The sequence below is a fragment of the Pelobates fuscus genome, chromosome 10 (genome assembly GCF_036172605.1).
Source record: "Pelobates fuscus isolate aPelFus1 chromosome 10, aPelFus1.pri, whole genome shotgun sequence".
In the NCBI taxonomy this organism is placed as follows: Eukaryota; Metazoa; Chordata; class Amphibia; order Anura; family Pelobatidae; genus Pelobates; species Pelobates fuscus.
In genome coordinates, this window is record NC_086326.1 from 80180957 (window position 1) to 80193474 (window position 12518).

The window sequence follows — 12518 nt, forward strand, 5'->3', positions numbered from 1 at the left end:
TTTTTAGGAACTCGAGCATATGCCGCAAGCACTGAGGGTCAAAATACCATCTATATGAAAATATAAAATATACTCGTCAAAGGATTAATGCAATGCTTTTTGACTTTAAACTTACCTGGAATCCAGGGCTGGCATATCAGGCAGACTGGAGTTCTGAGCTGCCAATGTCACAAGTGCAGGTGGTATAAGTAGCCTCTGGCACACGAATGCAAATATCCCTGAATGTGTAGCATTTCAAGCAGATCACTGAAGTGGTCATGGTGGTTAAAGTAACACTTTAATGAGGGTGCACTCTGATTTTGCAGGAATTAATGCACCGCTAAAGTTACCCAGACTACTTCAACTTAATGATGTGGTCTGGGTGCAGCGGTTCTGCAGTTTTTCTACTTTAAAGGGTTAAGCACGCATTTGTGGCTGTTTTACTGATAGCAACTAGAGGCGCTTACAGCTCATAACCGAATAAAACTGAAAGCAGTATTTGATTGGAGGTGCACAGCATTTTATCGTGCATGTGTTCTCGTCCCCAGTGCTTCTCTATGAGAAGCATTGGATTGGACGAGATTACGGGTGACATCAGCAGGGATGCTGACATCGACAGAGGTGGAGCTGGAGACTGCAGGGGAGCCTTTTGCCCTTTTTTCTCTTCCATAGATTTCATTAAAAGTGATCTAATGATAAAAATAAGTCGGTTGTCTCTGTGGAATTAGGCATGGCCAATGACATTCTCCTACAGAAAACTGGAAGCAGGGGCTGCAGCCAAAGGGACCAGGAGGGACTTAGGTTCGTTGTCAAACTGTACAACTTACTGTAGGATGGTGCCAGGGCAATCCTGGCACCATAACCACTACAGAAGTGTTCTTGAACCCTTTGTTTGAAAAAATGTGACAAATGCATTGCAAAGCTTCACTAAACAGTGCATTGAAATGGATTGAAAAATCTAGGACAAAAATAGTTAAATTGGAAGTATTCACCAGCTCAACTATTTCTTAACCACAATTTACTTATTAATGCATAAACATTATAGGATTCAAATATTTTCCCTGCCCAGTAGCGTAACTACCGGGGGGCAGACAGTGCGGAAGCCACTGGGCGCAAAAATGAGAAGTGGCACCGGCAAAGTGACAGAACTACCTCCTGCAAGCTTAAGGGGCCCATCAGGTGGCACATCAGACCCAACTTCCATCAGACCCAGTCAAATGCTATTGGACCCCAGGGAAGCCACCCACTAAAAGTTAAGGAAGCAGGGGTTGGCTAGAAATCTGTAAATTTTGATACTTGTGTGTATATGTGTATGTATTATCTGTGTGTTGTGTATATATGATATTTTTGTGTATATGTGTTATCTGTGTGTGTCTATGTGTTTATGTGTCATTTATGTGTATGTGTTATCTGTGTTTATGTGTCATGTGTATGGCGGCGAGGGAGCGCTGATTTGTGAGCTGTCCCTGCTCTGCTCCCTCGCTCGCCACAGAGTGATGCAGTGCTGACGTCAGCGGGGGAGGAGAGGTCACCAGCGCCGAGGGAGCCCGGCGCTGGATTAAGGTAAGCTGCTATAAGGGTTTTAAGGGGAGTGGGACCCTGAGGGTGGTGGCACCCTCAGTGCACTATAGTGTCAGGAAAACCGCTTTGTTTTACTGACACTATAGTGATCCTTTACATTTGTCACCATTTATGTTTTTCTATTGCATTAAGAAGTATTTATTCATAAAAAGCCTAGTGCTCTTTTTTAAAAAAATACTATAGTCTTTACATGTGTTGTATTAGCCTTACAACCAGAGGGGCATGGTGTGGGCTGGTGTGGTGGTACATAGGGAGGGGGGGGGGGAATTCTGCCCCTGGGGCCCTGCCTGCATGTTACTTCTAAATACTAGCCGACCCCCCTTACCTGTACCTCCGAACAACACACGGAACACCTAGCTGTTCAGGAAAACGTGGATACAAGGTGGCTTCTTTAAGATTGCTAGATAATCATTTGTAGTATGAGGTCGTTCGGTTGCTAATTTTTTGGGGGGGTTTATTCAGTGCCGTTCTGAGAACTAAAAGCAGTCCTGGAAACAAATTCTATACCAGCCCAATAATGCATCGCGCTAGCATAGTGTGCTGAGATGGAGGTAGAAAAGATAAAGTAAAATTGAAACCTATTATTCCAACGTGAAAGAAAAGCACTCATAGGGCTTCAAAATAAACAAAAGAGCGGCTTTATTTTAACCCCTTAAGGACGGAGTCAGTTGTACAAGTTGTGATCAAAACAAAATGTAAACAAAACCTGAAATTAGCCCTATATGTCTGTTCAACCATAATTCATATTAAGTGCACCCACACTTATTATACTTTATATAATTTTGTTCAGGAGAAACAGGGCTTTAATTTCATATAAAAAAAATTTATATTTGTTACTTTTCAAGTTATGCATGGCCTTTTAACTGTGAATGTCATAATACTGTTAGTTTTTACTGCAATAAATTACACATATATTGGTATATATATTGAAATATATTTTCTTAATGCTGCAGACAGGAGGCATAGTCAAAAATACAGCAGATGGGAGAAATCGCGTTAAAGGGCACTCGAATTGAGCGCTGCACATAGCTCATTTGTCAGTCTGGGGCCACTAACTGTGAACCCAGCTAACATTCTCAGGTATTAAAAGACACCTGGGGTTCCTTGGTACCATCAAGGGTTTAATCTGCATTATTACGGTATATGCCGTTAAGAGGTGTTACAGACCAGCACTGTATAATGGCATAGACCGTCAAGTGGTGTTTAAGGGGTTAATCTAGGTGAAATAAGTTTTTAGGGTACTGCCACGTAGGAGAATAGCAAAAATAATTTTATAAATCCACAGATATATATGACAAATAAATTGGGGCCCTAAATTCTTCTGTGCTGAGTGTACTTGTGTAAGTGTCTATGTCTGCAAATATGTCTGTGTATCTGTGTGTGTTTGAGAGTGCCTATTTTGTGTGATGAAAAATAATAAAAACCATGTTACTCGCTGTTGTCTATTTTCTGACTGTACTTCCAATTCCTCCTGCTCCTGTCCCACATCTACTTTTTTTTTCTTTTTTTTTGCCTGCTGCACCTCCAAACCTCTGCCTCTGGCCTCTCTAACTAAGGCATGAGAGTGAGGTGGGGGCCTCATGGGGGGAGTGGGCACAGCCCCCACTGTCACTTTGGTGGCCATTTTAACTTATTGCCACTGTGTGGGCACTGGGCATGGACCCTGAGGGCTGCCTCAGCCTGATGGTCCTGATCTGGAGCTGCTCTAGCCTGGAGGAGTTGTGGCTCTGGGAGAACAGTACTGAAAGCAATGTGGTTTTCTCCCTCTCTACCATCCTCCCTCACTACTCTATGATGTGGCTGTGCTGGGAACTGTGGGGACTGTGAGGGAGCATGATAGATAGAGAGAGAGGACACCACATTGCTGTTCTCCCTTAGTCCTTCTGGACTGGCCTGTCTGGGTTTATTCATTAAGCTGTGAATTAAAGCAGTGTTTTCACAATAGCAGGCTTTGGAATTGTATTCTAGAATCCCACTGTGAACTCTTTGCCCTGAAGTCAGCACACTGGATTTTCAAGTCACAACAATTCACTGTTCAGTGAATACACCACTATGCCTGACAATTCCACATCAAAGAATACCATAGGTGATCCAGGTAGCAGGGCATGGTCAGAAACAGGGGTGTGTCTACCTGACTCAGAGACTTGTTGAGCAGGCTTTCCTGTGACAGACTGGCTTCATTCATCTGGTAGCAAGGCAAGTGTGCACACTCCATCTGAAATTAGTCCCTCTTCATATATTGGGGGTAACCTTGCAGAGATGGAGGAGCGCAACGTGTCTGTTCTGCAAGAATATGAGTTCGAGAAGGGTTTTGATGAGCAAGAGGCTATTGACTGGATGCGGGAGAACTGGTAGGTGATGGTTAGGTGGAGAGACACCAGGTAGCACATGAATACATTCATTGAGGGTGCTTGGTGTACTGTAATTATTAAAGGACCAGCATAGGCACCATAACCACTATATCATTCTGTAGTGGTTATGGTTCTAGAAGTTCTCTGGCTTATGCTTTCATTAAATATATATTGTGGAAGGGGAACTTCTGCTCTATAAATATCAGGGGGACCTCAGGTAAGTGTCATAATGCTAAAAAATGTGGGGGGCAGCACCAGTGGACTCTTGGCACCATAGCCACGACAGAGGTCTGTACTAACACAAGGATTTGTTCTTTAAACACAAATGTACTGAATTGAAAATCGAATTGCAAAGTTTAGACAAAAAAAAAAAAAAAAACGTATTTGGAAAAATTAATCTTAAACTCTGGAGTGTAATCTGTAATTTTCATTTTCTAAACTCACAAGTCTGGGTTTTGTGAATATACCACACAGGGTAATTCACTAACCTGAGAATTGATGGGAATTTAGCAGGAAATTGCAAATTTGGGGCCATAATTGCTGAGATGGAAACATAACTGACTTTTGAAAAATGTTATTTTCCGCTTTAAATAATCTGCTTTGGAATTTTAAATTAAATTATTACTTTTTTTTTTTTTTTTTTTTTTAATAACCATATTATCCATGAATTATAAGATGCCCATCCGACAGGGTTATTTACTACAGTAAATATTCAACATTCATATTTAAGGTCTAAGTAACCGAACTTGAAAAATTCTCTAAGATTGCTATGCTTTATATTTAGCTACTCTGGCCTTAAATTTAAATTACACTTTGAACTCAATTTGAAATCTCACTTTAGTGTCCATTTGCTCTCAATGTACGCATACTACAGTGATAGCTGGGCAGTAATACCACATTCCATATTAGTGGTGAGAAATTTGCCTATTCTCATGGTTCTCATCGGTTGTCATTTTGCGCATGCAACACCATAGATTTACATTAAAAGCGTTTATTCACTAAACTGTGAACTGTGGTGAACTGAAAATTAAACTGCAAAATTTGGCCAAATAAAGGAGTTAGTGCAGTTGCCTTTAAGATGTTATGGACCGTAACTCTCATTGCTCTGAGGCACTACGTGGTTTTGAGATTTCATTATCTGAAACAATTGAAAAGTTTTATCTCCATAAATTAAAAAAAATCTTAATTTTTTTACCTTTCCCAACTTACCTATTTAAACATAGGTTTTTTTTTCAATTCAAACATCAACCCACTCCAGTTCACTGATTAGCGAATAAACCATTTTCGGACAAAAGAGCCTCAGGCTCAGTGTGCTTAAGTCCCTCAAAGTTAATCTGCTATTTCACATGTTGCATTGTAGATGCTGTTAGATAATAGTACAGTGTATTGCTTTTTGTGTTTCTTTTTTTCCTGAACACAAGACACAGATCATTCATTTAATTTTATCTATCACATGTGAACCCTACAGTTGTATGTAACTGATTAAAATCTTGCTCGTTTCTAGAATCTTTTCAATCTACACTAATAGATCTATTTATCAATGATTGTAAAAGCTGCTATATAACAATGTTAAATCATGGATCACATGTCATGAAGCACTAAAATGTTCTTTGTCATCTGTCTGCTAATGTTATAGAAGGAAATAAAGCCAAAATAAGGTTGCCCACGGTCTTAGGCAGGGTGCAAGAATGGGTCCCCTCCTAGACACACTCTGTGGTTTTAAGATTTTAATTATCTGAAACAATTGAAAAGTTTTTTTATCCATCCGTTTAACCCCTTAAGGACACATGACATGTGTGGCATGTCACGATTCCCTTTTATTCCAGAAGTTTGGTCCTTAAGGGGTTAAAACTTCGAGATTATTCTAAGGCAGGCACCATTTGGCCTACAGGGCAAGTACAAACAAAATGTTGTGGATGCATAACTGCCAACATTGTAGGTATGTAGACTGGGACAGGTGGGTGAACTGTGAAGGGTTTGTCACCAGTGACGCCCAATGAAATGCGTGCCAGCCTGGCATCAAGAACTTAATGCTGGCTTACTGCCTATCTGGCCAGCCCTCAACATACAGGACCATGCAGAGATAGCTGCTGAAACATTCTCTGCATTATCCTAGTGCCTGTTCACAGTGTGTATTGATGCACTCACGCTGTGCTGCCCGGACAGTTCCTGGGTGTCCGCAGACATAAGGGGACTAAATTGGGAAAGTGGGACAGAACACAGAAATCATGACTGTCTCTCCAATATCGGGACTGTTGGGAGGGCTATGGACGTCCTACTCAATGTAAAGCATGCAATATGTGGGTTTGACAGATGGAGACTGTTTGAGTTGCAGCCTCTATCAGTATAATCCGCACAGGTTGATGCATCACTCACATAGATCAGATGCAAACAAATGACAACTGGTGTGTGTTACTGTGTTCCATCATGAATCATCCCAGTCAACCAGTCCAACTCGAGAAATATTGAGATTGTGTGTCCCAGCCCATGCACAGACTCTTTCTGTGCTGTGTTAACAAAGGCTCGGCACAGGTCCTGCCTGATCCTTTACTCCTGCAGTACTGTGCCAACAGATATAATGTATCCCCCACTATTTAATCCACCGACAACTGCAGTCCACAACCACTGTATGCAACTGGCTCAGTTGGCAAATGCCCTCCTGCCACCCTTGGTAACCCTGCCCCTTTTTTCCAATTTGTTGGGGGGGGTTTTGTTCTAAAATTTGCAGTTTACGTGTAAATTCTTCCCAGTTCCCAGTTTTGCGAATACCCACTGTAAGATAATGATTATGGATTATATAGTGTCCCTATAATTCATATTCATAGGTGAACTTTCTAACTACATATTTATTTTGGAAACAGTCCTAGTTTTTGAACGTATGACATGGAGCAGCTGCTAATATTTAGTATTCAATCTGAAAATACAATCTCATTTATTTAAAGGGGACTAGAGAGTAGTTTTAAGCATCTCTGTTTTTTGTTTCCATGACATCGTCTACAGCCACCATGGGTGTGTGAAGCCGGGTGTGGACGATAGTCACTAATAACATAGTGGGAGGGCATACAATAATGTTTAAACTATGATAGGGCTGGTAGCTAGGGCAAGCCTATTGCATCATGCAACATGTTTAGAAATTCTAAAGTCCAATTTTTTTCCACTGTCATTTTTTTCTTCTTCTTGAGCAGGGTATCGATCTTTCTTGTGATCCTTAAGTAACGTATTAAATGGATATCAGTTGGTGTACCTACTATACATGGTGATATAACCTCATGTGACACTTTAAGAATGCCATACATGTGCTTTGCCTTGGGTACTCTTTGGCCTAGAACTATCCCACATTCTAAAACCAATCTAGCTCTAAAATACAGCTACAGTTACTACTGGACTGTGTGTTTGCTAAACAGTTTATTGTTCGCGACTTTGTTTTGCTTTGTTTTTCCTGAGTAAAGATTTGCATTTGGGGGGGTTAACGTGATGAAAGACAAGAATCATTAAATTGTAGGAATTTAAAAAAATTGAAAGTAAAGTTGAGAGTTGAATACCAATTGCAATTAGCATATTGTAAAGTGCATATTAAAACAAGCATACTTAAGCATATTTTATGTGTACTCTGTAAATCTAAAAATAAGCAGTAGAATTATTCGATCTGTAAAATGTAAGTGTTCATTAGGAAAAGTAAAAAAAGGTTTGATACTGTGTTAGAATGATTCAATAACAATAACACATACAAAAAAATACAAGTGGTTAACAGCTGGCTACATAACACTGTCCTATATATAAAGGTACAATACACAAGCTCCACAACACACATATACTCATGGTTACGCACTGGACATACCTCCCAACATCTCAAATGGATAAAGAGAACACTTTAATTTTAGGGATGTAAGTGGGAGTGTGGCCAAGGGCTGGGCTTTTATGAGAAATTTTAGGTCACTTACTAATAATAAATTGTGTAAGTAAAATGTAATTTTAAATAGGAACAATGTATATTATTTACACAGACAGATTTTTAATCACATTTATTGTAGTTTAAAGACACACTACTTTTAGAATTGGTTGCTGTGGAGCTTTGTTATATCCTCAGACATACCAACAACACAGAAAACCCATAGAAAAGAGGAACATTAGGATAGAAAAGAGGAACAGATTGATTTGATCCCGAAATAAGGAGTATCCTACCTTAATAGGTTTCCTTCGGAGGCATGCACACACACACTGTCCTATATACACACACATTGTTACGCATATACACACAGAATGTTATACATAAGGCGCTTGGCCAAGGGTGGTGCTGTCTAGGACATTTCAGGTGACTTACTAATAACAATTTATGCCACTAAAATGTAATTTAGAACAAGAATGATCTAACTAATTTCCACAAACTGATTTCTAAACAAATTATTTGTAGTTTAAAGACACATTAATTAGAATTTTATTACAACTGTTGGAATTAATGCTGTGGAGCTTTGTTATACATTAACACACGAAAAATATGGAGCTCCACAATACAGAGCTCCTAGAAAACAGGGAAATTAGAATAGAAAGGAGTTACAGAGGAATCTGTGTTCCAAATAGGGACTGTCCCTTCTAAATATGGACACTTGGGAGATATGCAGAAATATATTTGTGTTCTTCATTATCAGCCACCCAGAACTATTGTGGGGTCTGATGGATAATGATGATGACAGTGTGAGATCGCTTGCTCCCCTTGTTATGCGAGTTGCTTGCACGTGCTTTAGTCTCTTTTGCCTGGGCATGACATTAGGTATCTATAGGAAGAGTCTGCTCTCTTGCGATTTTACTGGCTCCCACGTATGCTTAACCCCACCACTCTACTCCCCAACCAGGAAAATGTTGTTGTTTTTTTTTATTGACAGAAAAATTCACATTCAGTCTGTCTGCATCCAGCTCCAAGATACTGCGGCCCAGTGGGAAACTGCCCAGTTTCCTGTTGGACCAGACCTGCCTTGTTAATCAATAGCCTCCATCTGGACATCTACAGATCTTCAAACTACTGTTTAAACCTTGACATCTATAAACCACTCTTGTTTAAACATCTGAGTTACATTGTTTAGCTGTCAACTGTTTTACCTGAATAAAACATTGTCCCGGTGATGAACCTTTACAGCATTTTATTATAAGTACTTTTTTTTCTAATTCAAAGAGTATGTAATAAAATAAAATAGGTAGTGATAAAGTTAATAAATATTTATAGTATATAAAGTAGTGGTGTTTATTACACAAATTAAATGACACTGCATCAAAGTGCACACAATAACAATAACCAATCAAAACAAATCATGAAATGGGCATTGGAAATTTAGTCTAATAGAACCTGGATAGCTGTGACCTGGATAGTACTTTTAAACAAATATACAAAACAAAATAAAGAAAAACTTTGAAAAATATTTAATCAACTTTCTAAAAACTTGATCAGATTGCGCTATTAGGCACACCTCTCAGCTAAAGGGGGCTTCTCCAGCCCACCCATCCCTTTTACCTGCCCGTTTCAGTTTCAGACTAGTTCACTAATGACAGAAACAGGGCATCATTGTGCGGCAGCCATAGAGAAACCTGACACCGGCGCCTGCTCTGCATTATCAAAGTGAAGAGATCTTCTAATGCATGTGTAAATGTAATGGTACTTACCCGGTCCGCTTGCAAACAGGGGTCCTCAGACGGCTCATATACTCCTGGCGCCCATGCGCACTGAGCAGTCTGATCGGGCACGTGGCCCATACAGTATTGGGAACGCTGCTCGCATCATGAGCATGTTCTTAAAGGGGAAATGGGAGCCTAACCTTGAGTTCGGCTCCCATTGGCCCACGTTTCGGAGTGCAGGCATGACATGGACCAGTCAAATTAAAAATACAAGTATTAAAACTTACCTGGCCCTAGATTCTGTGCCCTATTGTGGTTTCTGTTCCAAGTACCCTTTAGTGCGTTCCTTGTGATTAGTATTGTATTCTCGTATTGACCTTGGCTTTGTTTCCTGAATCTGAGTTTCTCTTCAAACCTTGCCTGTCTTGTTTGCCCTTCTGATTACCGTGTACCTGACTCTGGCTAGTTCTCGTTTTCGCTGTCTCTCCGTTACCCTGACCTCGGCTTGTATTTTGACTAGGCTTTACTCTGTCTAACGTTAAGTCCGGCCACTCTAAGGCTGGGTAAGATGTTTATATTTCATTAGTCCGTTCCTTGCTATCCTAAACTCTGCGTGTTAGGGTTATACTCCGTGACAGTAAATCTGTCAGGCATGCTCTAGACTCAGCATGAGACTTTTTGAACATACCTAAGGATAGGACACTGATTGGTTAGATCAGTGTCCTATCTGAAGTGGGTGTGGAAAGCATAAAGAAATAATAAGCAGGTACCTGCTTTGTTTTCAGCCTGCAGAGTGAGGCAACTGTCTCATTCAAAGCCAAAGCTTTAACTAGAATTGGACTATTAAAAATTGCCAAAATTAGAAGGCATGTAAGAGGTTCAACAGCTAAAACTCTCATCTGTACTTGTCAGGATTAAATTGATCCAGCACGCAAAATTGTATCACACCCTAGAACTAAGGGTAACGTCTTACCGGACCTTAGAATGGCCGGACTTAATGTACCCGAGAATAGTCAGAAAGCTAGCCGAGGTCAGGGACACAGAACGAGAAAAGCCAAAAGTCAAGGGTACCAGAAATCCAGCCAGGCATCATGGCAGAAGACCGCCAAGCGGCACTCCCCTCGATCTTCGGAAGGTAATTATCTCCATTTTTGCCACATAGATATGAAGGATACGTGCCAGTACTAAATTCTGTTTGCAAGAGCACAGGGGTAAGGGGAGGGGGTTCGCTTTTTTTTATTGCACAGCCTGTTCATCATATCAGAAGCGGTTCCATGCTTTAGAATCAAAATACATATTATGTATTACTGAATTAGCAGTCAGTTAGACTATTGAGCAATAGTAGTGGTTGAATGACATTCCTGATTTTTTCCATTTGTATGATATACACACCCAAAGCACACATAAGGTAATATAATATGCTATTGCATAACCTATGTTGGCTTCCTGATACAAAGGTTAGGTGAGAATAATTCATGCTTTCTCATTATTATTTTCATTCTCTGAATATTTTATTAAAGGAATGGTCTACTAAAAATATATATATTTTTTATTCTTTTAGTCCCCTTAAAAAAAAACATCCATACTCAGTGTATTGTGTAAAAGTGGACAATCTCGACATAAATAACTAAAAAATGTGCACGGATTTACGAAAAACCCCATTGTTAAAAATGTTGAAGTTCAGCGTGAGGAATGCTTTTGGGGCACCACACGCCTGCTGTTGTGATTTTTCTGCACTGCAAAAATAAAGAATTAAAAAAAAACAAAAAAAAAAACATCCTTTTAAATCCCGCTTAAACTGATCTGCAATCCAGTACCAAGACAGACTCCTCACTGCAACCCAATTCTCCTGTGCCAAGGTTATCAAAATTAATTCCTTTTTTCAATCAAATACTTTTCATAGTGAAACATTCATAGTGAAACACCTGTGTCATCAGGATGGGGGTTGGCAGATCCCGGACACTGACCTTTCTGGAAAGTGGGTAAGTCTACCACAGAAAGGGCAAGTAAGCCTGGAAAGAATGTACACCAGTCTGACTGCCAGTCTTCTGCTCAGTCACAAATAAGGAAAGACCAGCAGCGCTTTCCTCGTGGTCCTAGTACCCTCAGCTGGCTGGGCACAGTTCCCTATCAAGTAGGGGCAGTTGGGAGGTCTACATGCCCAACCTACTGCATCAGCATACTTGGCATCCTAAAGCTGGAAGTAAAATAAATTCAGTTACTAAACCTAATTTAGTCTAAAGAGCCTCTAATGTAAGGGTGGGCAACCTTCAGCACTCCAGCTGTTTTGGACTACATGTCCCATAAAGCTCCTGCAGCCATAATGATCGCAAATCATCAGGGGAGATGTACTCCATAACATCTGCAGTGCCAAGGGCTGCCTACCTCTGCGTCAAGTGTCTGTCAGTCTGACAGCCATCAGAGGCCTGCATTTTGCGAACGATAATAATAAGATACTTTTTGTTTTTCTTGTAATTCTTTTATTTACAAAAATGTATTGTGATTTAATAAGTAAGATAGTAAAGATAAGGAGGAGCACGCAGGCTCCCAAGTATATAACCACAGTATGACAAAATGCACAGATTCCTTACAATATATAACTTCAAATGTGTAGTACTGAGAGTATAGCGTTAAGGTGTAAAAAGACTGCTCAACCCAGTATGCTGTAGTGAAAATGCACCCCGGGGTAGAACTAGCTTCCTTAAGCCGTTGGATTTGAGATGGATAGTACCTTCATTCAGGCCGTGCTCACTGTAGTATTATGGCGTGACCGAAGTTCTCCCCATTTAGAAACGTAGGATATTCCTGCAAGGTATAGTGACCCGTGAAGGGTGAGTATTCCAAATTAGGGTTCTCAGGCGATTGAGCTAGTAGGAACCTATATTGTGGCCCCGTCTCCCACCACGCACGTGTATGTGTCCCAGGGATGTCTGTGTTTAAGTCTGGTGTATCTACATGATGTGGTGTCTGCGGTGGAGGTATAAGTGGATAAGGAGAGAGGAA

At 40.4% G+C, this 12518-nt stretch overlaps 1 protein-coding gene across 1 annotated transcript in view; it reads left to right on the forward strand.

Annotated features, from left to right (window-relative positions):
* ELOVL3 (ELOVL fatty acid elongase 3) overlaps nt 1-12518 on the forward strand; it is a 32923-nt gene that overhangs the window by 7891 nt on the left and 12514 nt on the right. The window contains exon 2 of the mRNA XM_063433851.1: nt 3716-3911. Within this exon, the coding sequence (XP_063289921.1) occupies nt 3716-3911 (196 nt within the window). The remainder of the gene's footprint in view (nt 1-3715; nt 3912-12518) is intronic.